The sequence below is a fragment of the Lycorma delicatula genome, chromosome 1 (assembly GCF_047948215.1).
Source record: "Lycorma delicatula isolate Av1 chromosome 1, ASM4794821v1, whole genome shotgun sequence".
NCBI classification, from domain to species: Eukaryota; Metazoa; Arthropoda; class Insecta; order Hemiptera; family Fulgoridae; genus Lycorma; species Lycorma delicatula.
Genome location: NC_134455.1, coordinates 124,287,928 through 124,310,787, shown reverse-complemented (window position 1 = coordinate 124,310,787; position 22,860 = coordinate 124,287,928). Strand labels below are relative to the sequence as shown.

Here is a 22,860-nt window from a genome sequence, read left to right as displayed (position 1 = left end):
TAATTTACATATTTAATAACACGATACATTTTTCTTTAAAAATAACTAAGTTATGAATCTTTTTTTGAGTTTTTGAAGAACTTTTTTTTGATGTTTTTATACTAAGAATATATGCTTGTTTATAGCCTATCAATAATATTAAACATCGAAACTTATAAATTTGTTGATATTAAAATATTACTTTGGAAAATATTAAATCATCCTCAAAAGTATTTACGTGACTTCAATAAGACATAAAAAGTGAAAAATAAAGAAATAATGAGAAAACTTAACGAAAGTAGAAACTTACTTAGAATAATTCAAAATAGGAAAACTAATTACCTCACGCATAATATGAGAAGAAAGTTATTGATTGAACAGTAATCTAAGGATCATAGAAGGTGCAAAAAAATAAATGCTGGATAGGAATAAAAGCAGTAGATGGTTAGGACGTATCAGAATCTTAAAATTAAAGTAAAAGAAGAATCTAGCGAATGTGGTACAAGGGACCTGCCTCAAGGCAGATACAGATGGCATACATAATTAAATTAATTGGTTTTTAGAAGCAATATAGATAATAAAGATTAAAATTAATGCTATTCTACTAGAAATGATTGTTTGTTTGGTACCTAACACTCTTCTAAAATCGCACTTAAATTAATTAATATATCAGCTTAGGAAAACATGGTTGCAAAATTATAAAATGCATATTTTTAAAATTAGAGATATGAAAATTCTCTGTTTATTATTACTTATTGTTTATTGTTTTTTTAACCAAACTAGTGTACAAAATTTTACCCTCAATTGCGAGATTAAATTTGAAACTGAAACTGTAAAAAAGTTATAAAATATCGGGGAAAAAGTTTTTTACTGAATATATAGAAATCCTTTTTTCGACAGTAGGCCGACTTGTTTCTTGAAAATAGAACGTAAAATGATAATATGGCACGGGTATAATAGTTGTCATCGGTACTATTATGTCGTAAAACCTTTATCGTCTAACTATTTTCTGACGTCACTACTACTTGTTTTATCTAGTAACAGGGTCATAAATATCTTCATACAAGTACATATTATAAATATTGTAATTCTTTTTACGTAATACAATATTATAAGTAAAACATCTTAAAAATTGAAGTATGTGCAATTTATGAATTCCAGATTGTAATGGACTATTTCTGTCTTCAGATAAGTTGCTCATATTTAGATAATAATTATAACTCCACAAATTGTAGAATGAGAATTGTAGATGAAAATAAAAACTTTCATAGATTTATTAACATAACTGTTAAAACTTTTAATGTTATTAGTTAATTAGAAAAAATAAAATACGAATTAACTTATTGATATTATATATATATATATATATATATATATATATATATATACTTCGTACTAACTTAGTATTCGGTTTCCTGCCCCAATAAAACTTTCCAAATAAGTACAAGGCAATAGGAGTTATAAATTTTATCTACTTCTTCTAACATAAATTTTATATCTTAGTTTAATTGTTCATAGCAACTAATGATAATTACCAATTAATATTAAAAAAAAAAAACATAAATGTTTTATATAAAGAAATATAATTAATACCGGTTTTTGCAACGATAACAACTTCTTGTCTCAGTATATTTTTGAAAGATTAGTATTTGTGTAATACGTTTTTACTTCATTATACGAAGTAAAGGAAGTATTGTGATCGCGAAATATTTCGGTTTTCAGATTTCAACGGAAATATCCATTTTGACCATCTCTGATTCCATTTCGACTAGTTTCGGCGTGACCTCTGTACGTAAGTATGTATGTATCACGCATAATTCTAAAACGACTAGCCGAAGAATGTTGAAATTTTTATCCTCTTTTGATTGTAATCGACTGCCAAAAGTTTCCATAGAAAGCCCAAAATCCTAAAAAGTTTTAATTTTGGACTTTTTTTAACTGTCCTTTTTTTAAGTCCTCATTGATAGATTTTCAACGATATATGATAAGTGGTACTTATTTTCATTGGTTCCAGAGTAATAACCAAATAAAATTTTAATTAATGAAATATTTGGATCTTACAAGGGAAGGCATGTCGGTTCAAATCAGACTTCAACTCCTTTTCTTATTTCTAAATTTATTTTTTTAAACTTTTTTATTAATTTAATTATATTGATTTAACAATTTTTAACCAGTGATTATAAAAAAAAATACAATAAATGATAGTTCAGTGGTAATAATAAAAAAAAAATATGAAAAAATATCAGAAATTATTAGTGAAGTAAAATTTAGTGGACTTTTAAAAATGTATATATGTAATTTAATAGGCATTATTACATATGTGTATATGTAATAGATTTGGTGAAACATCTGATTATTTAATATTAATTGAAAATTACAATTTAAAATCTTATTATTTTTGTATTTTCTACTTTAATTTCTGTTTGATTATTCTGGAATTTCTGTTTAATTTTATATATATTTAAGTTAACTACAGAGTGACTGAAAAATAGACCCTCATAAGAACAACATATACACTGAGGCAAACATGCTCGATTTTAAATAAATTGCAAAAAATTCTTATTTTTTAGTTCATTACTCTTCTGATACTATCGGACAATAATCTCCCATGTTGGAATTGATCATCACTTCGTTTATTTGTTTTTTGTTGCCAATCATTCATCGTTCTTTGGATTAATATAATTCTTCTGGTCTTAATTTGTGTACACGCTCTCTAGTTTTCAAATTTTATCCCTCTATATTCATCATGCTCTCTTCATATTTTTCTGCTTTCCTTGGTGTAAACGTTTTCTTCCACTTTATATTTATCATCTTCTCTTAAAGTTTTACTCATTCTTTGGGTTTAACATTTTCTTTTTCTTTATATTTATCATCTTAATTTAACTTTTTTACTCTTCCCTTGTTCTTAAAATTTCCTACCCTTCATCTTCTTCGTCTTATTGTCATTTTTTGAGATATATATTTTTCCATGTTATCTTTTTTTTCCTGCACGCTTATTTGTTTTTCATTTTTGGTTATTTACCAAATAATCCAATAATAAAAACTGATTATTTTACACCGTTAGGTCAAAATTAACATTTGTGACCAGTATACAGGAGTTCACTAAACTGAATAGTTTAATTATTATTAACTTTTATTTATACGACACACCAGAAATCTAAAAGTTTTGTTAATCAGCAACTCACGAAGATACGAATAATACTGATCTAGTAATACGAGTAATAGAGGGACTTTCTGACCTAATATTTCATGTAAGATTGTTGAATTAATAATTGTATAAATATTTTATGTAAATAAAAACTAATATTTCAGCAATTGTGTAACTGTCCACTTTATTAAACATTGAAGATTGTATCTCACTTTCAAATAAAATTAGTTTAAATGAAGTGCATCAAAAAATGTGTATATGTAATTTATTAGGCGTAGATGGAAGTCATATGGTGTCTACATCAGATTTTTTTACACTTGTTATTTTATTCGGGATAATATCACTTTTTTCCTAGATTTGTTTTTTGACTTATTAATTTACATATTTAATAACACGATACATTTTCTTTAAAAAATAACTAAGTTATGAATCTTTTTTTGAGTTTTTGAAGAAATATTTTTTGATGTTTTTATACTAAGAATATATGCTTGTTTATAGCCTATCAATAATATTAAACATCGAAACTTATAAATTTGTTGACATTAAAATATTACTTTGGAAAATATTAAATCATTCTCAACAGTATTTACGTGACTTCAATAAGACATAAAAAGTGAAAAATAAAGAAATAAGAGGAAACCTAACGAAAATAGAAACATAATTAGAATAATTCAAAATAGGAAAACTAATTACCTCACGCATAACATGAGAAGAAAGTTATTGATTGAACAGTAATCTAAGGATCATAGAAGGTACAAAAAAATAAATGCTGGATAGGAATAAAAGCAGTAGATGGTTAGGACTTATCAGAATCTTAAAATTAAAGTAAAAAAAGAATCTAGCAAGGGACCGCCTCAAGGCAGATACAGATGGCATAAATAATTAAATTAATTGGTTTTTAGAAGCAATATGGATAATAAAGATTAAAATTCATGCTATTCTACTAGAAATATTGTTTGTTTGGTACCTAACACTCTTCTAAAATCGCACTTAAATTAATTAATATATCAGCTTAGGAAAACATGTTTGTAAAATTATAAAATGCATAGTTTTTCCATTGGTTTGACGCTATTACAAAGTATTTTTCGTATCAAAAATAATGAGAAATACTATTTTTCGGTTACTAACTAGTATTTTGTTAAATTATTTTTCAACTCTATCAACGTTTAATTTTGCATAAAAATTTGGTACAAGAATTTTCTAACATTTTTACTTCCTTGAACGAAGTAAAGGAATTATTGTGATCGCGAAAAATTTCTCTTTTCAGATTTCAACGGAAATATCCATTTCGACCATCCCTGAATCCATTTTGACTAGTTTCGGCGTGACATTTGTACATACGTATGTATCTTGCATAACTCAAATACGATTAGCCGTGAAATGTGAAATTTTGGATTTAGGACTGCTGTTACATCTAGTTGTGCTCCTCTTCTTTTGATTGCAATCGACTAGACCAAAAGTATCCAAATAAGCCCAAAATCCAAAAAAACGTTTGGATTTTGTTTTTTTTCTTAACTGCAGTAATAAGTCCTCAATGAGAGCTTTTAAACGATGATTCACAGGTAGTACTAATTTTCATTGGTTCCAGAATTATAGAAATGACATTTTAATCAATAAAATATTTGAGTCTTACAAAGGGAAGGCAAACATCGGTTTGAATTCGACTTCATTTCCTCTTTTTTTAAACTTTTTTTTTAATTTATATATATTGATTTATTAATAATTATTAACCTCTGATTGTAAAAAGATTGTACAATAAATAATAACTGAATAATAACAATAAAAAAATATATATGAAAAAAATCAGAAGTTATTAGTGAAATAGAGTTTTATGTACTTTTCAATTTATTTCAAAAATTTTTACAGGGGTTAATAATTATTAATAAATCAATATATATAAATTAAAAATTAAAAATAATAAAAATATATGTATATGCAGTCGAATTCAAACCGATGGTTACGGATGTGACACGTTCTCAATTACACCACAAACTACTTAAAGGACGTGAAACAAAATTAATATATAAACTAACATGAAATTCTGATACTGACACCACAAAAAATGTGTCGCAATTTGGTGTCCACCACAATGCAATTGTATAACTGTCCTCTTTATTAAACAATTGAAGCATCGTATCTCACTTTCAAATGAAATAAGTTTAAATGAAGTGCAGCAAAAAATGTGTATATGTAATTTAATGGGCGTTCAAGTAAGTTATGTGGTGTCTACATCAGATTTTTAAATAAATTCAGTTCAACTATAAAAGTGTATAATTTGAATTTAAAGACGTTTCTTTTAGTTACGTTGGTTTGGTGTCGTTTATTTTATTCTTCTCTTTTCATAACTACCGATACTATCTATTTAGTTAAAATATATCACGTATAAAACATTTGGAAAGGTTTTTTATCGGAGGAGGGAAACTTAACAGTGTTATTTTTATTTTTGGAAAAAAAACGTAATATTTTTTAAAACTTGAATAAATTTTTTTAAGTACTTAATTTTTTTTATAATACATAACAGTACCCAGGTGATGCAGCACACATCTATCTAGTTATTAAAATAATGTAATAATACATAAGTAAAATTGATTTGGTTGATTCCTTAAAAAAAATTATTTGTTCTCCATTCAAGCAACGTTAGTTTCCCTTAGAATGATAACTAATAAAATATAAAAACATTTTTTCTTTATATTTTTGCTTCAGATTAGTTAATAAAATTAGTATAAGCAATAAGTGGTACGTGGAACGTAAGGAGATTGGATCTCAGCAAACGTTTCTTCATTTAAATTTGAAAGCAATAGTTTTCATGGTAAAATAAATTATTAATTACACTATTTGTAAACCACCTTATTAATAAATGTTCAAAAACCAGATTCAAATTTAACATGTGCGATCATATAAATAGGGAGAAATTAATTTTAAATATTTAAGGGTCTCCGTGTAGGTTAATGTGGTAGAAAATTTGATTTAAATCCGTCTCGTAAATATACTTTTTGCATTTGATGATAAGAATTTTGAAGTATTTATTTCAGTTACTATGGAGCTATCTGTGTAGTGAACAACGCTACACTTACAGAAGGAAACTCTTACTAATGGTAGCGATACAAAAACTATGTATGAGCTAAAGTACGCGCGCGTACGCACACACCCAACACACACACACGCACAGACACATGCACATACGCGCGCGCACACACACGCAAAGAGAGAGAGAGAGAGATAAAGAGTGAGAGAGTTTCAATTTATTCGTCCCAGGCGATTTTCTCGTAAAATACACACAATACAAAAAAATGCATTATGAAGGTACTCAGATTGGAGGGGGACATCTCATGGTGACCTTGAACTTGGCCGTTATTTCAAGGTTAACACGATTTTTTTTCAAATGGAATGACCTATTTTGAATGACCACCGATGAAAATAACAGAAACTTTTACATTGAGATACGTGGTCACAATGTAATAAAGGATATTTTTTCAAGGTGTTTTATTTTAATCGCTCCGGGCGATTTTCTCATAAACTACGCATAATGAAAAAAATTACCTTAACAAAAGTTACTCAGTCGAAGAGAGACACTTCATAGTGACCTTTGATTTGACCTTGACCTTATTTAAAGGTTAACACTATTTTTCAAATGGAATAACCATTTTTTGACTCCACCAATGAAGGAAGTAGAAAATTTTGCATTAAAATATGTGGTCATACATATAAGCTTGGACCTTTTTTGAAGGTCATACGGCTAACCATCGAGATAGTGTTATACTATAGTGTAAAATCATTTTTATGCTCTTTCCCATCGTCTGCGAGATAAATGGCCTGGAATAAACATATTTCAGGAATATTGTATGACCTTCTAAAACGTTTAACTCGTATACCATTATCTTCGTATAATACTTCACAGTATACGGAAATTCTAACTGATTTTTTAAGGCATGGACTATTAGTGGGTGAATAATTTCATCCAGAAACTGCAAATACTTTTCACTGTCAAATCCCATCGATAAATAGTGGAGCAATTATGTTATCACCGGTCACATATTTTTCAGGATGCTGCGTATTTCCAACATTGTAAACATGAGTATTTACAAAAAGAAATTGTATCACGTAATTTTATACTTATTTTTGTTGGACTGAAATTTAAAAAAAAATACTACTCCAAATGCTTTTTTCGCACCTACCGAGCGAAGGGTGGGTGGATTTTAATTTTGTTTTCACCAAAATTCATTTTTTTTTCGGGTTTTCAAATAATGTAATTAAATGTTAACATTGCCATTTAAGATTTTTACTTGTGGTAAGTGTAGCAGAGAGGGAGGGTTACTTAACCTAACCTAACACTCGCTAATCTCGCTCCATTAATTAACATTATTTATACAGATTATAAACAATTTATTAATCACAAAAGTGATATTTAAACCAAATACAATAATTTTATTACACTACTTCTTCAGCACAGAAATAAATAAATGTAATAAAAAAATATTTTAATTGACTGACTTCTCCCTGTTAACACAGATAGACCTAATGTCTATCTGTGTTAACACGTCAATAATAAACATTATTATTGATATGTTTATTATTGTATTGATATATAAATAATAACAAGTTTTGTGTAGAGTGATCAGCACGTTTGTCAGTCTTTAACCATATACATCTTCTGGCTGGATTGGTGGCGCTCTTTCTCTGCGTATGTCCGCCAGGTAGCGCAGCGGGCTGAGAGAAGTGATGGGAGTCTGAGCAGAATACTTGGCAATGTCGGAGGCCCCAGATCCTGCAAGCGTAGGATATACTCTCACGTCTTGTCCTCTATCTTATTGCATGGAGTTCCAGTATGGTGCAAGGCCTTAAATGCAGCGAGAAATCGGCGCCTGTTAGAGAGTATGCAGAGGCGGATGGCGTTAAGGATCTACGCTGCGTACAGGACCGTCTCTGCTAAAGCAGCCTTCCTTGTTGCTGGGACGCCACCTGTTGTGTTGCTAGCGCAGATGAGATGTGAAATATACGCAGGAACAGACACTCAGGCTGCATATGAAGTTTTATTGGAAAAGTGGCAGACACGGTGGAGCACCGATACGACGGGTACTTGGACTCGACGATTGACTCCGGAAGTGGGCTTTTGGATCACGAGGAGGTTTGGTGAGCTCAACTACAAACTCATGCAGTTTTTGACAGGCTATGACTGCTTCCGGCAGTACTTCTTTCGCTGCAGAAGAGCAGAAGACAGGTTTTGTCCATACTGCGGGGAGCTGGATGATGCAGAGTATGTGGTGTTCCACTGCCATAGATTGGAGAACTTGCGGAGGAACTATACTCAGTTCGGTCTCTTGACGCCTGAGAACATAATTTCCAGAATGCTAGGGAATGAGCGGACATGAAAGTCCGCGCCACAAGTCTTCCGCCTTGTGGGCAAAATTATTCGTCGTAAGGCGTTTAGGGACATAGGTTGGTGGAACGCTCGTACGCGTAGCCGGCGACAGTCTGCACCTGCGGGTTGTTGTTCATTCAGTGATGAGGCGGGCGGGACTCCTTAAGGTCTGCGCTTTCCTGGCCCTTCTGCTGGCCCATTACTGTGTCCCGTGATGAGAGCAGCATGTTCTGGGTAATGACTTCATGGTGGGTACCGGGGCATGTTGTTTTTTAGGGGGAGGTTTTTTAGTGAGTTCCCGATTAGTGAGTTTTTGGCGGGAAACCTCATACACCCAGTAATACAGGCTGGTGGGCGTCTGATAGCAGATATTTCCTCCTCCCGCGGAAAAAAAACAAACTACGTACACCTGAGAACTGCATTAAAAAATAGTAATAAAATATAAATAACTTTCTTTTTCGTTTCCACAAAATAAGTTACTTTGTAGTTTCCTATATTAAATAAAATATTATAATATGATAAAAAAAGGAAAGAAGAAGGAGAAGAAGAAGAAATATTATTTATTTCTTAACTTTTTAATAATTTTCTTTGTAAAGGTAATTAAAAATTTTATGTATGGTTATAAAGATTTCATACTACTTATTGCATAACTGTTTTGTATTTTCATTAAATGTTGTTGTTAATTTGTCGAGAGTTGTGAAGATTTATTATAAAAATAAACTTGCGATACAGGTAGTATATATTTTTAAAGTTTCAATGTTGTTTAAAATTATACTAATTTATATTTTATTTTTACGAGTATAATAGTTTCAGAAAATAACTCTTTAAGTTGGTTTTATATATATATATATATTTTTTTTTGTTTTTAATACTTTTGAGTAAAAAGAAAACCAGTTTGAAAAAATCCAGCGTAACCTTATTCATAGAAATAAATATAATTAGTGTCTACCAAATATTAAAATTAGATAGAAGATGGTAAATTATTAAAATTAAAAAAAAAACAATTAAATAATGATTGATAAAACTCCCAATTTAAAAATAAATGCTTAAAGTAAAAAATAACATAATATTTATTTTATGATGATAATGAATTTAAATAAAAACAGATTTTTAAGTATCACAATTACAGATTAGAATTGAACAGCTGGTATGAAGATAATAATTTTTAGGGAAAGAATAATATTAGAAAAAGTTTTCAAAATTTAAAAAAATTTCTTTATAAATTTTAGTCATACTTTAATCAAATTATTTTCATACATCGCATGAGTTTAATTAATAGGTTAATTTGGGTTTCAAAAGATAACATCATTTCTAATATATTTATAAAATATCAAATAAATTTTCAAACAAATATTTATTAAACGAAGTACCGAAATAGTGAATATTTTATTAGTTTCTTAATTAAATTATTAATTAAGGGGCTGTGTCTCAACATACTGCCCGCCAAAAATCATACATATATATATATATATATATATATATACACGAGGTCTGTGAGAAAAGTAACGAGTCTAACTTTTTACTTACCAAAGTTTCTATTTTTTTCAAACAAAAATATTATCCCCTTCAAAGTAGTCCCCTTGGGCAGCTATACACCGGCGGAGTCGTTGTTTCCACTCCTGGTAGTAGCGCTGAAAGGCTTCAACTGGTAGGGCTTTAAACTGGTCGGCCACAGTCTTTTGATTGTTCTCCAGAGTTCCAAAATGACGTTCCAAAATACATGTTTCAATTTCGGAAAAAGGAAAAAGTTATAAGGACTCAATCAGGTGAACAGGGGGGTTGAGGAACCGTAGGAATGCGTTAAGAGGTCAAAAGTTCCCTGATGGAAATGGCCGTGTGACACGGGGCATTGTCATAATGAAGCGTCCACTTGTCTGCAATATCTGGTCTCAATAGAATCGCTCTTTTCCTGGGCCTTTCAAGGACACCTTTGTAAAACACATGATTGACAGTTTGTCCTGAAGAAAAAATTCTTTACACACGATACCCCTACTGTCAAAAAGCAAATCAGCACGGTTTTGATCTTTGATTTGCCCATTGGACATTTTTTCGGTCGAGGAGATGACGGAGTGTGCCACTCTTCGCTTTGCCGTTTTGTTTCAGGATGTACTCAAATATCCAGGATTCATCACCTGTGATCACGCGATTGAAGAATTCTTGGTCATTGTCGATCCTCTCAAGAAGATCAACGCACACGTTTCTTCGATTGTCCTTCGTTCCGTTCTGAGGTTTTTCGGCACCAATTTTGCACAAATCTTTCGCATGTCCAAATCGTGTGTCATAATTTCATGTATGGTGAAAGTGTTTAAATTTAATTGTTCACTCATCATCCTTATTGTTAACGACGGTCTGATCTCACAAGAACCCTCACACGCTCAACGTTTTCGTCAGATTTTGAAGTTGAAGGTATGAAAAGTTGAACCTTGAGCGAGGTTGATCTTCACCGTGTTCTCGGCCTTCAAAAAATGATTTGTGCCAGCGGAAAACTTGTGCTCTTGATAAGCAATGTTCCCCATAGTCCTGTTTCAACTTTTCAAAGGTCAAACTCGCGGATTCCTCAAGTTTAACACAAAACTTGATCGTACAATGTTGCCCTAAATTCCAATGCTCCATTTTCGTAACACAATTATAAACACAACTTCACTGATGGCGCTGTCAAAAATAATGTGTTGGCTGAACGGAGTTGAAACTCGTACTGAGCATGTGGAAGGTATGAACAAACCGGTCTAGCAGAGACCGGTAGACACAGCGGTCTACGATCTCATTACTTTTCTCACAGACCTCGGATATATACAGTGTAACGAAATGTTAAATTCGAAACCACACAAACTCCCGTACCAAGTTTTTTATGTCAAACGGCTATCGGATTTGTCATCTGCGACCCCTAAAACCCTGTATAGCCGTTTTTTAAGATTTTGAAATTTTTTACACCCGCACCCTTAATTTACTTCCGTATGGGGGGGGGATATTTGCAAAAGTAATGGTGGAATATTAAATTGTCACCCGACCTTAGTAACTGTGCAAAATTTCATCAATAGGCAATGTCAGGAATTATGTTAAATTAGGGATGCCCTTGACCTGTATTCGAACCTGGGATCTCCGGATAAAAGGGCGAGAAGCTACCACTTCACCACGGAAATCGGCAATGTTTTCTTAGAAGTCATTAAAAATCTGTTAATATTTGTTTGTTGTTAAAAAATCATCAACGTAGATATAAAAAGTAGTAAATATAAATATTACTATTAATAAAAATACAAAACATTAACAAATATGATTTAAAAAAATATCTTTGTGATTGATCCAAGCTAAAGAAAAAGTATAGTGTATCACTTTATCATTTGAAGTAAAGGAATAAGTGGGGTTATAAACAATTCCACGAGCCATTCTGCAATAGTTTGTTTCAGCTACAATACACAACCAGTATGTACAATAAATTTGTAAGTCTCTACACCCAGATATACGGGTAGAGTAATACAAGGCCTGCGTTTACAAGACTTTCTTTTGAGGTTTACCTAATTTTACGAATGGTTTGTCTTCTACTGTTTGTTTGTCAAAGAATATATACGTAATATATGGCTGGTTGTAAAAAAAAGAATTTTTTTGTAAGTTATTTATTTTTCTGTTTATTTCTTTTTCATTTTAGTTTGTTTCTCTTTTAAATTCTATCAGTTCGATACAAACAGTATATGAAACTGTAAAATGCGATTTCTATTTGTTATACAATGCATTGTAATTGGTCGAGCGGTTAAAAAAGATAAACAGTAAAATGTGATCTAAGATCGGGTAAGATTGTGACAAATAAAAGAAGTAATCTTGCAGAGATGAGATAATTATGTTAAGAATGGAAATATTAGGTCTGTCAACAGTGAAAATCATACGAACAAACATTCTGGTTCTAGGGACTTATCCGCTTAACGGCCTCAGGCGAGTCGGTCCATTACACTTAATACTAGGCTTATGTTATGTACTCCTTTGAGGGCACCGATTACATTACGGCCTTTAGATCATTTCAACCGTAATTCTGTGAAAAATCTACCACAAATATATAGTATAAACTATTTTTACTTTATATACTGTTTTATCTATCTTCTTTAAAGGTTAATAATATTTTTACGACCAAAGTGTATTTTTAAATATACTGTATGTGTACATACACTATAATAATAATCTATATAGATTATATAGAGTCGTTCTCCAATATTTATGTAATACCTTTCTAATATAAATACAAAAACAAAATTCTTATAAATATAGATCGGAAATCTTCTTTTTATCAGATTGACCATTTTGTAATTTTTTTTTCTTTTAATAGAGTTTTATATCTACTGAATGATTTGAGCTATTTTAATGAAATTTGGTATAACCTTTTATTAAAAAAAGGAAAATCAAGATCTTACTTTTTCAATTCACGTTAGCTAAGAAGTGGTGCTATGTTAGGAAGTAATTGTTTGAGATAAAATTTTTAACTTTTCATTGTAAAAAAAAAAAAAAAATCCGTATATTTTACAAATTGAAATTCAAACGGTTGACTTATGATATGGAAATTGAAGGGGGATTCTTGCTTAAATTACAAAATAATTACATGACAACTTTTTTACCTTCCCCACTACTTGATGATATTAGTCAATATCTCTAATAGTTATACCTATAACTATAGTTAGTCTATAGTTAGTAATACCTTTCAAATAGTTTATATTATTTTTTTTTAAATGCTTTTATTTACAGTGTCGCATCAACAATAACAGTCATTAGCGACTTAAGTATCATGTAATGTTACATAAAACAACAAATATCATGAACAATAAAAATAAACAATAAAGAATAAACATAGACAAGTAACAACAACAAATACAAAGTAAACTACATAAATCAGAAAAAAAATCACTAAATCTTATTCTTCATTCCACTGTAGGATAGGCCGCAACAGACGTTTTATACTTGCTTTCTGGTTTAATAGAAATTTCAAATCTGAACTCGGCTCTAAGTTTTATCGGGTGGTTCCAAAGATTGGGCACTCAAAGAGCAGATGATGCACGGACCATTTGACCTCTCAAGCCTCACAGATCTTCTGAGGAGAGTCAAATAGATGTTATGTCTTCCTCTCAATCAAAAACATTAATTTTCAATTAGCTGTTTTAAAATTAAAACTAATATTACTTCCTTGTACGAAGTAAAGGAAGTATTGTGATCTCGGAAAATTTCGGTTTTCAGATTTCAACGGATATATCCATTTTGATGATCTCTGAATCCATTTTACAAGTTTCAGCGTGACGTCTGTACGTATGTATCTCGCAAACTCAAAAACGATTAGCCACAGGATGTTGAAATTTTAGACTTAGGACTGTTGGAATATCTAGTTGTGCACCTCTCCTTTTGACTGAAATCGCCAAAATTCCAAAGAAATTTGAATTTTTTGAAAAATTTGATTTTTCTTAACTGCAGTAGTAAGCCCTCATTGAGAGCTTTTCAACAATGTATCATAAGTGGTACTTATTTTCACTGGGTCCAGAGTTATAGCAGAATAAAATTTTAATTAATGAAATATTTGAATTTTATAAGGGAAGGTTATAGGTTCGAATCCCACTTCATCTCCTTTTTCTTTTTTTTAACTTTTTTTAAATTTTAAATACATTGATTTATTAATAATTATTAACCTCTGGTAGTAAAAAATTTTTTAAAATAAATAATAATTCAATAATAACAATAAAAAAAATATATATGAAAAAATATCAGAAGTTATTAATGAAGTAACATTTTATGTACTTTTCATTTTAAAAAAAATGTGTACATTTAATAGGCGTACAAGGAAGTTATGTGGTGTCCACATCAGATATTTTTTTGAAAATTTTCCAGCTCATACTATTGTAATTAATTTTAAAGAGTTTATTATTAATTCTGATGTTTGAAGTATGAAAAATCTATACACAAGTAGCCGACAGGCATTTCATAACAGTAAAGCAAATGGTTTTGCCTCAGAAGAGGCTCGCCTTCATCATTAAGCTTATCCAGTTTACCAATAAAATCATCAAAAAAATCCATCATCGGTAAGCTAGACTGGTACCTTTAAATCATTGCCGAATGATTATGATAGAATCTGGTTTTATCCACAACTGTATTAGAGAAACAGGTTTTGATTTGTATTCCGCTGTATCACCTTCAACTTGTTAGCGGTTTTTTTTACTTCAAACGCTGTTGGAAATTATGAAAAAACATTTTTTTTTAATGAAAATTGATTGTATCACATTAAAAACGATACACTACTACGTACATTAATTTTTATTTGCCCTCAGTTCAAAATTTTAAAATGTAAAAAAATGAAATATTTTTGATTTCTTAATATTTTACAAAAAGATTTAGTTTATTTTAAAATGTTTAGTGTCATTTTTATTAAAAATATACAAAAAAAAATCATAGGTAACACAAAAAAAAAATCATCTTAAGAAAAAATCCCTCCACATGAAAAATGAGAACCAAACCTTAGAAATCTTAATAGAAATAAGAAATTTAACACTGAGAAATCATGTAAAGACGCTACAAACGATGGTAAACTAACCCTTTTAGGAATGCGAGTATCTACTACTAATTTTTTATTTTTCTAGTTTTTTTACTCAAAAACACTTTAAATATTAAATATTGATTGAAATACGTCATCAATATCCATTATTTGGTTAAAGATTCATTTAATAATTTCCTTCCATTAAATTAGCTGGCAGTATCTTACTAACAGACCATAGAAGAAATTCCTATAGAAAATTCAAACAAGCAAAAGCATTATTGAAATTAAAGCAGTTACCAACGTGTAAGACGACAATTTAGAAAAAAAAAACTCGTGTCAAATATGATAAAATTAACATATTCATTAATTTCTTTATTACTTTTTTAGGCTTTAAATTTATGATTATGATTTCAATATACTGGTAAACCCCTTTACGTGTCTTTATTTGTTGATGATTTCGTGGTAAAATGACTGGATTCACATTTTCTCCGAAGAAAACGAAATTAATCAGCTTTTCACGCTTGAGCGAAGATATTGGCCCTGAAGTGTTTTTACATGGTGAACCAGTTGAAGCATGCACACGGGCAAAATTTTTGGGACTGTGGTTTGACCAAAGATAACGTGGGTAACATATTTAAAGGAGCTGAAGTTAAAATGTTAAAAAATATTTGACATGGTGAGTTTTATCTAATACACGGTGGGGAGCTGATCGAATATGCATGTTGTGGTTTTACCGAGTTCTACTTCCTTCCCGCTTGGATTACGGCTGTGTGGCCTAGTCGTCCTCTCGATCTACTGCTCTTAGAATACTAGATTCAGTCCATCATTTATTCATCCGTCTTGTTACAGTGCTTTTCACTCAAGCCCTGTGGTAAGTATGCTGGTAGAAAGTGGTGAGGAATCCATTTCTAATAAACTGAATCAAATGATTTGCGCTTACGTAGCTCGTGTTAAAGGAAATCATCCAACGTTTGATGCGGTGTTCTCTAACCAAAATCTGTTTCGGTACCAAGAACAGCAGAGATCTACTTCTCCACTAAGCATCAGAGCTCACCGCGTTTTCTTAGCTCTAAATATACAGTTATCTCCACTACTTAATGTTGCTCCATATTGTTACCCTCTTGGCAGCTTTCTCTCGTTAATTACTGCTTTGATCTTTGTCAATATAATAAAAGAACACAAATCCAGTTTTCGTACAAAACGAATTTCATAATATTAGAAATAGCATGAATCCTGATGTCGCAGTATACAATAATGGCTCTAGAAACTGTTAATTCGGTTGGTTGTGGTTTTATGGTTGGCCTTCCCAGTATCACTAGTATTTTCATCGCAGAACTGAATGCCATTAATTAAGGCCTTACATATGGTTAGCTCAAAAATTTCGAGATGTTCTTGTTTTTCTCAGATTCGATGAGTGCCTTACAGGCAATTAGTGACGAATAGATCCAGATACCTTGTTTGTGAGATTTAGTGTGTTATTTTGCAAATGACTAGTCGTACTATAATAGTGAGCTTCTGCTGGATCACCAGCCATATAGAAATTTCAGGCAATGAGCGCACAGACAGTACAGCAAAAGAGGCTTGTCTTGACCCTTATTTTACCAGGTGCGTTTTTTAACGATCTTGTCTGTTTCCTGAAAACGGTAGTTCATGATGTGTGGAATAATGAATAGGATGCTACCACAAACAATAAACCTCACCTAATTAAAATTACATGTAGAAATAACCGTCGAGAGGAGGTTATCTGCTGTTTTTCGAATAGGACACGTGAGGCTCACTCATCGATACCTGATGACTCAAACAGATGCACCAATTTGTGCTAGCTGCGACTGCCGACTGATAGTGCACCACATCCTTGTGGATTTTATCTGTTATGCGGCATTTCGTAGCAAGTTTAAACTAAGGGCTAACATGCAAACCATTCTGGGGGATTGTGAAGTGTTGTGATATTTTCTGTTTTACGATTTCTTAGGGTCGTCCGTTTGTATTCAGATATATAGTGATAGATGTTAATGTTTTTATTTTGATCTTGACATACGCTACAGGTGTTTTCATTTTAAGATGTATATTTTAATTGTCTTTTAAGATTTTGAGTGTTTTTAAATAATTTTTAATTCTGAATTTTTAATATTTAGTTTTTAAAACACATACATCGTGTCCGGGTGAAGATAACGCCGAAGAGATTTTTGCTCCGAAATCCCCCCAAAAAAAAATTGTTGTATCTAGTGGTGAGTGAAAATTGATCAAATCATTTTTGGGACATTTTTAACTATAGTCCAGAGGTTCACTACTATCCTAAAACAATGTTTTATTTTTTTTATGTTTTAAATTCAACATACTGTACCTTCCGTATACTGATGTGACGGGATATGTCTAATGGGGTGAATAATTTAGCAATAATCTTTCAAGCGAATTTTTACACTTGTCAAAGTATTTATAAATACTTTGTTTAAAGTACAGCCAATAAAGTTTATTGGCTGTACTTTCCTTTCCCTACTCTTATACTAACACGCATCATATTAGAAGTATATAATATTATTTAAAAGTAGTACATAGTATTTTTTTTTTAAATTTTATATATATATATATTTAATATAAAAAGATGACAAAGTTGTAATACTTTCCTGGTATTATTGTTTATTTATTCTTATGTAGTGGAAAAAATCTTATGTGGAGCCACATGACTTCCTTGTACGCCTATTAAATTTCATGTACACATTTTTTTTAATGTGGTATTTTAAATTGTTTTTTAAACTGGTATTTTTTCTCTTTTTTTGTTATTATTGAATTGATTCATCATTCACAATGGGAGATTAATAATTATTAATAAAATAATAAATTTTAAATTTAAAAAAAAAATGAGATGAAGTCTGATTCAAACCGATGAGCCTTCAAATAAGATCTCCAAATATTACATTAATTACAATTTTATTTGGCTATAACTCTGGAACTAATGAAAATAAGTACCACTTATGATTATATATCGTTGAAAAGCTCTCAATGAGGGTTTATTACTGCAATTAAGAAAAAGCCCAAGCTCTAAATTGTTTTTGGATTTTGGGCTTTTTTGGACACTTTTGGTTCAGTCGATTGTAACAAGAAAGTAAAAAGTACCATTGATTTTTGTTATCAGGTGGGGGTAATTTTTATGAAGAAATTTTTTTGTAAAACTATCATTATATGTTTAAAAAAACTGTTTGTAATCTGAAAAAAAATCTCATTTTTTTCAAAATAAAAACCTTCGAATAAAATCTTTTGTTTTTTCTACGTTATAAGTAGAGATCACATTTCAGCCCTTATCGGAGAATTAGAATAACTGACTGATGACGAATTAATCACCACAGAAGTTTGCGAAGCTTATGCCAGGAAATATGAAAATGGAAATTTGTAGTGTGAAATTTGTGTGCCATGCCTGATCTGGGTTCGAACTGGGAGTCTCCGGATGAAAAGCCGAGGAGTTACCCCTCTCCACCACGGAGATCAGCAATAGTTATAAAATTTTTAAATATAGGGGTTATATATATATATATTTTTTTTTACACTTTTGTATTATTAAAAAATAATTTTAATCTTTAATATTTTATTACAAGTGTTTTTTCAAATTAAAGCTTTATTTATTATAGTAAAAATTTAGATGCTCCAGAATGTGATTCTTACTAGGAAAAACCGGCAGGAACTTCAAAAAAATAATTGGTACTAAGGTTAATAAACTTCACCTCTAATAATAGTTTATAAGATTTTCTAAATTGTTACTGTTCTGCAAGATCGGTTTTACTTAAAATTAGCTACTTTCTTTAATAATTCATTTTTATGTAGACATTCCAAAAGGTAATTAAAATTTTTTTTAAATTTAGAAAATTTTAAAAATTTAGATTTTTATGCTTTTAGCCGGCATTGTTTTGCGAAGAGTTTTTAAGTCTACAATTCCCACATTAAATTAAAGTTTTTGGGTGGGAAGAATACGGTAAATTTTGAAACGAATTAAATTTGCCAACCCTGACCAGGATTTTATATTTTCCGTATGAAACATTGAGATATTATTATTCCATCACACAGTTGGGAAATTTTAAAAGTAATTAAATTTTTTATTTTTCATTTGTGATAATTGTCTTCAAAGTAATAATAATTTTCAACGTTATCAAAATGAGGAAAGTTAGTTTTCTTTTTCGCCTAATATAAAAAGCCAGAAAGTATTGCAAAACGTTTGTCAGCTTCTAATAGTTTAATTATACTTATGGATACTACCTTCTTATAGAACTTAATATACATATTTGTTATTGTATTGAGTAAATCGATTTCTTATCTTATTAACGACCTTTTATACCTTATTTAATTTATCTATTAATTCTTTTCTTTTTTTGGGAAGGGGAGATCATATATAAATTAAGACTTTTTTAATAATAATAATAATAATAATAATAATAATAATAATAATAATAATAATAATAATAATAATAATAATAATAATCTGTATCAGAATATATTATTTTAAATTTACCCAATATAATATATTTTTTCTAATTTATTGCTTTACAGGTATATAAAGGAGCATAAAGGATGTGTCCTTCAGCATCAACAGCAACTGCAGTGGTACAGCAGGAGGTTCCATTAGCCGGTTTTAAAGCTCGTGTACGTATAATGCTTAGAAAATTACTACTGGAAGAAGGATTGCATCCAGGTCATCCATTGGTCGCCGGATATACCACTTTATTGGATAAAGGTACCGCGCATGCAGAACTTACACAAACCATGTCGCAACACAGCGGTACAATGTCTGAATCGGAAGTACGTGATCTACGCATAGCTTGCTTCAAAGGGACTGATCTCATTTATTCTGTAGCTTGTAAACCAGCTACTTCAATCGATGATACGTAGTAATATCAATTTATTTTTGTCCTTTTAAGATGCAATAGATAAACTCAAGAAAATAATATGTATTTTCGCTAAATTATTATTAGTAACGTTTATACTATAAAAACTAATTATACTTAAGATATAAATTTTATTAAAAATGTACTGTCTAGTAAAATAATTGCTTATTAATTGTGGATGTACAGCGCCAAAAGAGAGCAGCTTCAGCCATACTACGTAGTACCCATCATTTTCAAAACATCTCAGGTTTACGCATTCCAGGGAAATTTTTTACTTACTTGACTATACATAAACTAGCAAATTTGATACAAAGGTTCATCATGATTTTGCTTTCGTAATAAATGTTTCAGATGTTTATGAATTCGTGATGAAATAATTAAGTTAAAACAATTTTCTTTTGGAAGGTTATTTTCTTGGTTATTACAAACTGTGAAAGGTACGAGTAAGTTTTTTAAATGGTTATGATTTTCAATTTCTTTCTACAACTAGGTTATACTGATTAGGTGAGAAATAATTTGAATGTAACGTAGTAGTAATTAAATTATGAAAATTATATTTTAGTTTGTAATTAATGTATCTTATAAACATAACAAGATTTGATTTGATAAATAAAACAAATCATTCGCATGTTTTTCTGGTTAAATATTTTAATCGAATAAACAATTTGAGAATTCTAAATACCGTAATAAATGTCATGAAAAAATATCCCCCACCCTTTTAGTTGATGAGCAAGATATTTCTAGGCTTAAGACGTCGTTCAGGAGAAGCTTTAAAAAAATCCATAATTCATAAAAATCTTATATGATATAACTGAAAGACCGTTCTATTTATTAATTTCGTAATTAGGTAGATTTCATAAGAAAGCTCCCTAATTACCTATTGTATAGAGTACAATGATTTCACATACCTTCGCGTTTCACTTCCCCCAGACACCACAGTGACTCCAAAAGTTTATAAACTTTTCTATTAAGTAAAATATCAAATTCGTTTAAAGTTCCTACTATTCTTTGGATAAGGGCCTAAAACTTACCTTGGTAAAGTTTTTTGATATCGCCAACCACAAACCCGGGGTGGAAAAAATGGGGTTTCGAAGATAAAAAATCATACCTCCCTTAATAGGCACCGTATCGAATTTGTTTGTGTTAATTATTCCTGTAAACATTACGTAAAAACTTTGTCTGAAAAAACTTTTGCAAGGGATGACCAAAATAATAATATAAAAAAAAAATACCCGTAAAAACAAAATATCGCTATAACTTTCTTACTATTTTTTTTACTATTACTACCATTCTTTGGATAAGGGCCAAGGGGTAGAAAAATAAGGTTTCATGGACAACAAATATCATAATTCCCTTAGTAGGCACAGGAATCATAAGGAAGTCTTTATAAATTTAGCAATAGCTTGCAGTCTAATTAGAAAACGTAGTGTCCGTAAAACATTGAAAGCAATGTTTGATAAGAGCTTGTACAATCAAGAGTTCGCCTACCACTATTTTGCCCCCCTTGAAATCTACCTCCGCATTCTGGAGTGACTAATTTTTTATTTGATATATAATTCATATTTGATTTTAGAAGCGATGTATGTATCGTATAATAATGTCTGAATAATAATGTCTATGTATCTATGTTTATATAAAGTAAGGGAAAATGATAAGAATCATTGAAATTTTTGGCTATCCTTTTTTTGCCTATATTATTCAGAATAACAATGATCTTATTTTTTCTTTTTTTTTACTGGACATTTTGTAAAAAGTTTAAAATTATTTTTTGTTCACATGTTTATTAATTTTATAATAAATATATTTTTAAATATAACATTTAAAAAAAAATTATTAACTGCACTATTTTTTGAGAGGATCGGGGGTGTGGGAGTGGGTAGTGATTCGAAAAGAATTATAAATAAAGTACATCAACACAGTTCTAATTTATGTAACACAACTACAGATGTAAACATAAAAAATTCAAAATATATGTTAAGATAATATTTTAAATTCATATAAAGTATTAATTACAAAATTATACTTGTAAATAACCAAAGCCATTTAAAAACACACATAAATAAATTCTTGATTAAAATATTTAACAGTTTCACCCGTTCTTTTTAACGTTTAGAGTAAAATATTTTTATAACACATGACTAATGATTACAAAAAAATAAACATGCAAACATTTTTTATACTGATATCACTATGTTTATGCCATCATATTTGTGAACATAAGTAACATAATTCATTATCAACATGTTACATACCCTTTATAATCAATAAATTATAGTCCATATTACATAACGAAGAATACGAATATATACCAAATTACTTTATCACACCATGTAACCATGCCAACCCAGTAATAAACAGTATGTATTCCAATTCAGTTTAACATTTGCCTAAAAAAATAATCAGCAGTTACCAGTCATCTGATTGATAAAAACAAAGATTTTAATAAGCCTTGATTTTCAAAATGATTACAACTCAAAAACTGTACATACTACCATGTTCTTTCATCAGTTTTTTGACTGAACACATTAGTTTATTAAATTTACATGTAAAATGCTTAATTTTTCGTTTTATGGTTCATAATGCCCTGATCATAACAAAGAAAAGAAACACGTTTTTATTTCGTATCATGTGACAAACCGAGCGGTTTATGACTTCCTTAGTTGCTATTATCGCTCGATAAAATATTTTCCTTTCAATGTAACACGTGAGAAAGAAATAATTTCTCTGTCATGTATAAAGTTATCCTCGGAATTTTGAAGCCTGCGGAAATTATTTTACGGTCAGTCGTTTCTCCACGCATTGCCGGTTGTCCTATTCTTGTTTTGCCTCATGTTATTCAGCACTGTAAATAAGCACCAAAATTTCCATTTGCATATACAGAAAAATTTAAATAACACTAGATTCAGTTTTTGTGACGTATAAAACAGTCATTTTCTCAATATTTGACTTTATTGCAAAACAATCAAAATCCAAAGAATTGGGCATTAAAAAAGTTGTAAAGAAAATC

At 30.1% G+C, this 22,860-nt stretch overlaps 1 protein-coding gene across 3 annotated transcripts in view; it reads left to right on the top strand.

Moving 5' to 3' along the window:
• LOC142318175 (uncharacterized) overlaps positions 1-21,583 on the top strand; it is a 128,989-nt gene extending 107,406 nt beyond the window's left edge. For all 3 annotated transcript variants that reach the window (XM_075354722.1, XM_075354725.1, XM_075354724.1), the window contains exon 2: positions 19,519-21,583. In XM_075354722.1, coding sequence (XP_075210837.1) covers positions 19,540-19,857 — 318 coding nt within the window. In that variant the 5' untranslated portion in view covers positions 19,519-19,539 and the 3' untranslated portion in view covers positions 19,858-21,583. The remainder of the gene's footprint in view (positions 1-19,518) is intronic.
• Positions 21,584-22,860: the final 1,277 nt, after the last annotated feature.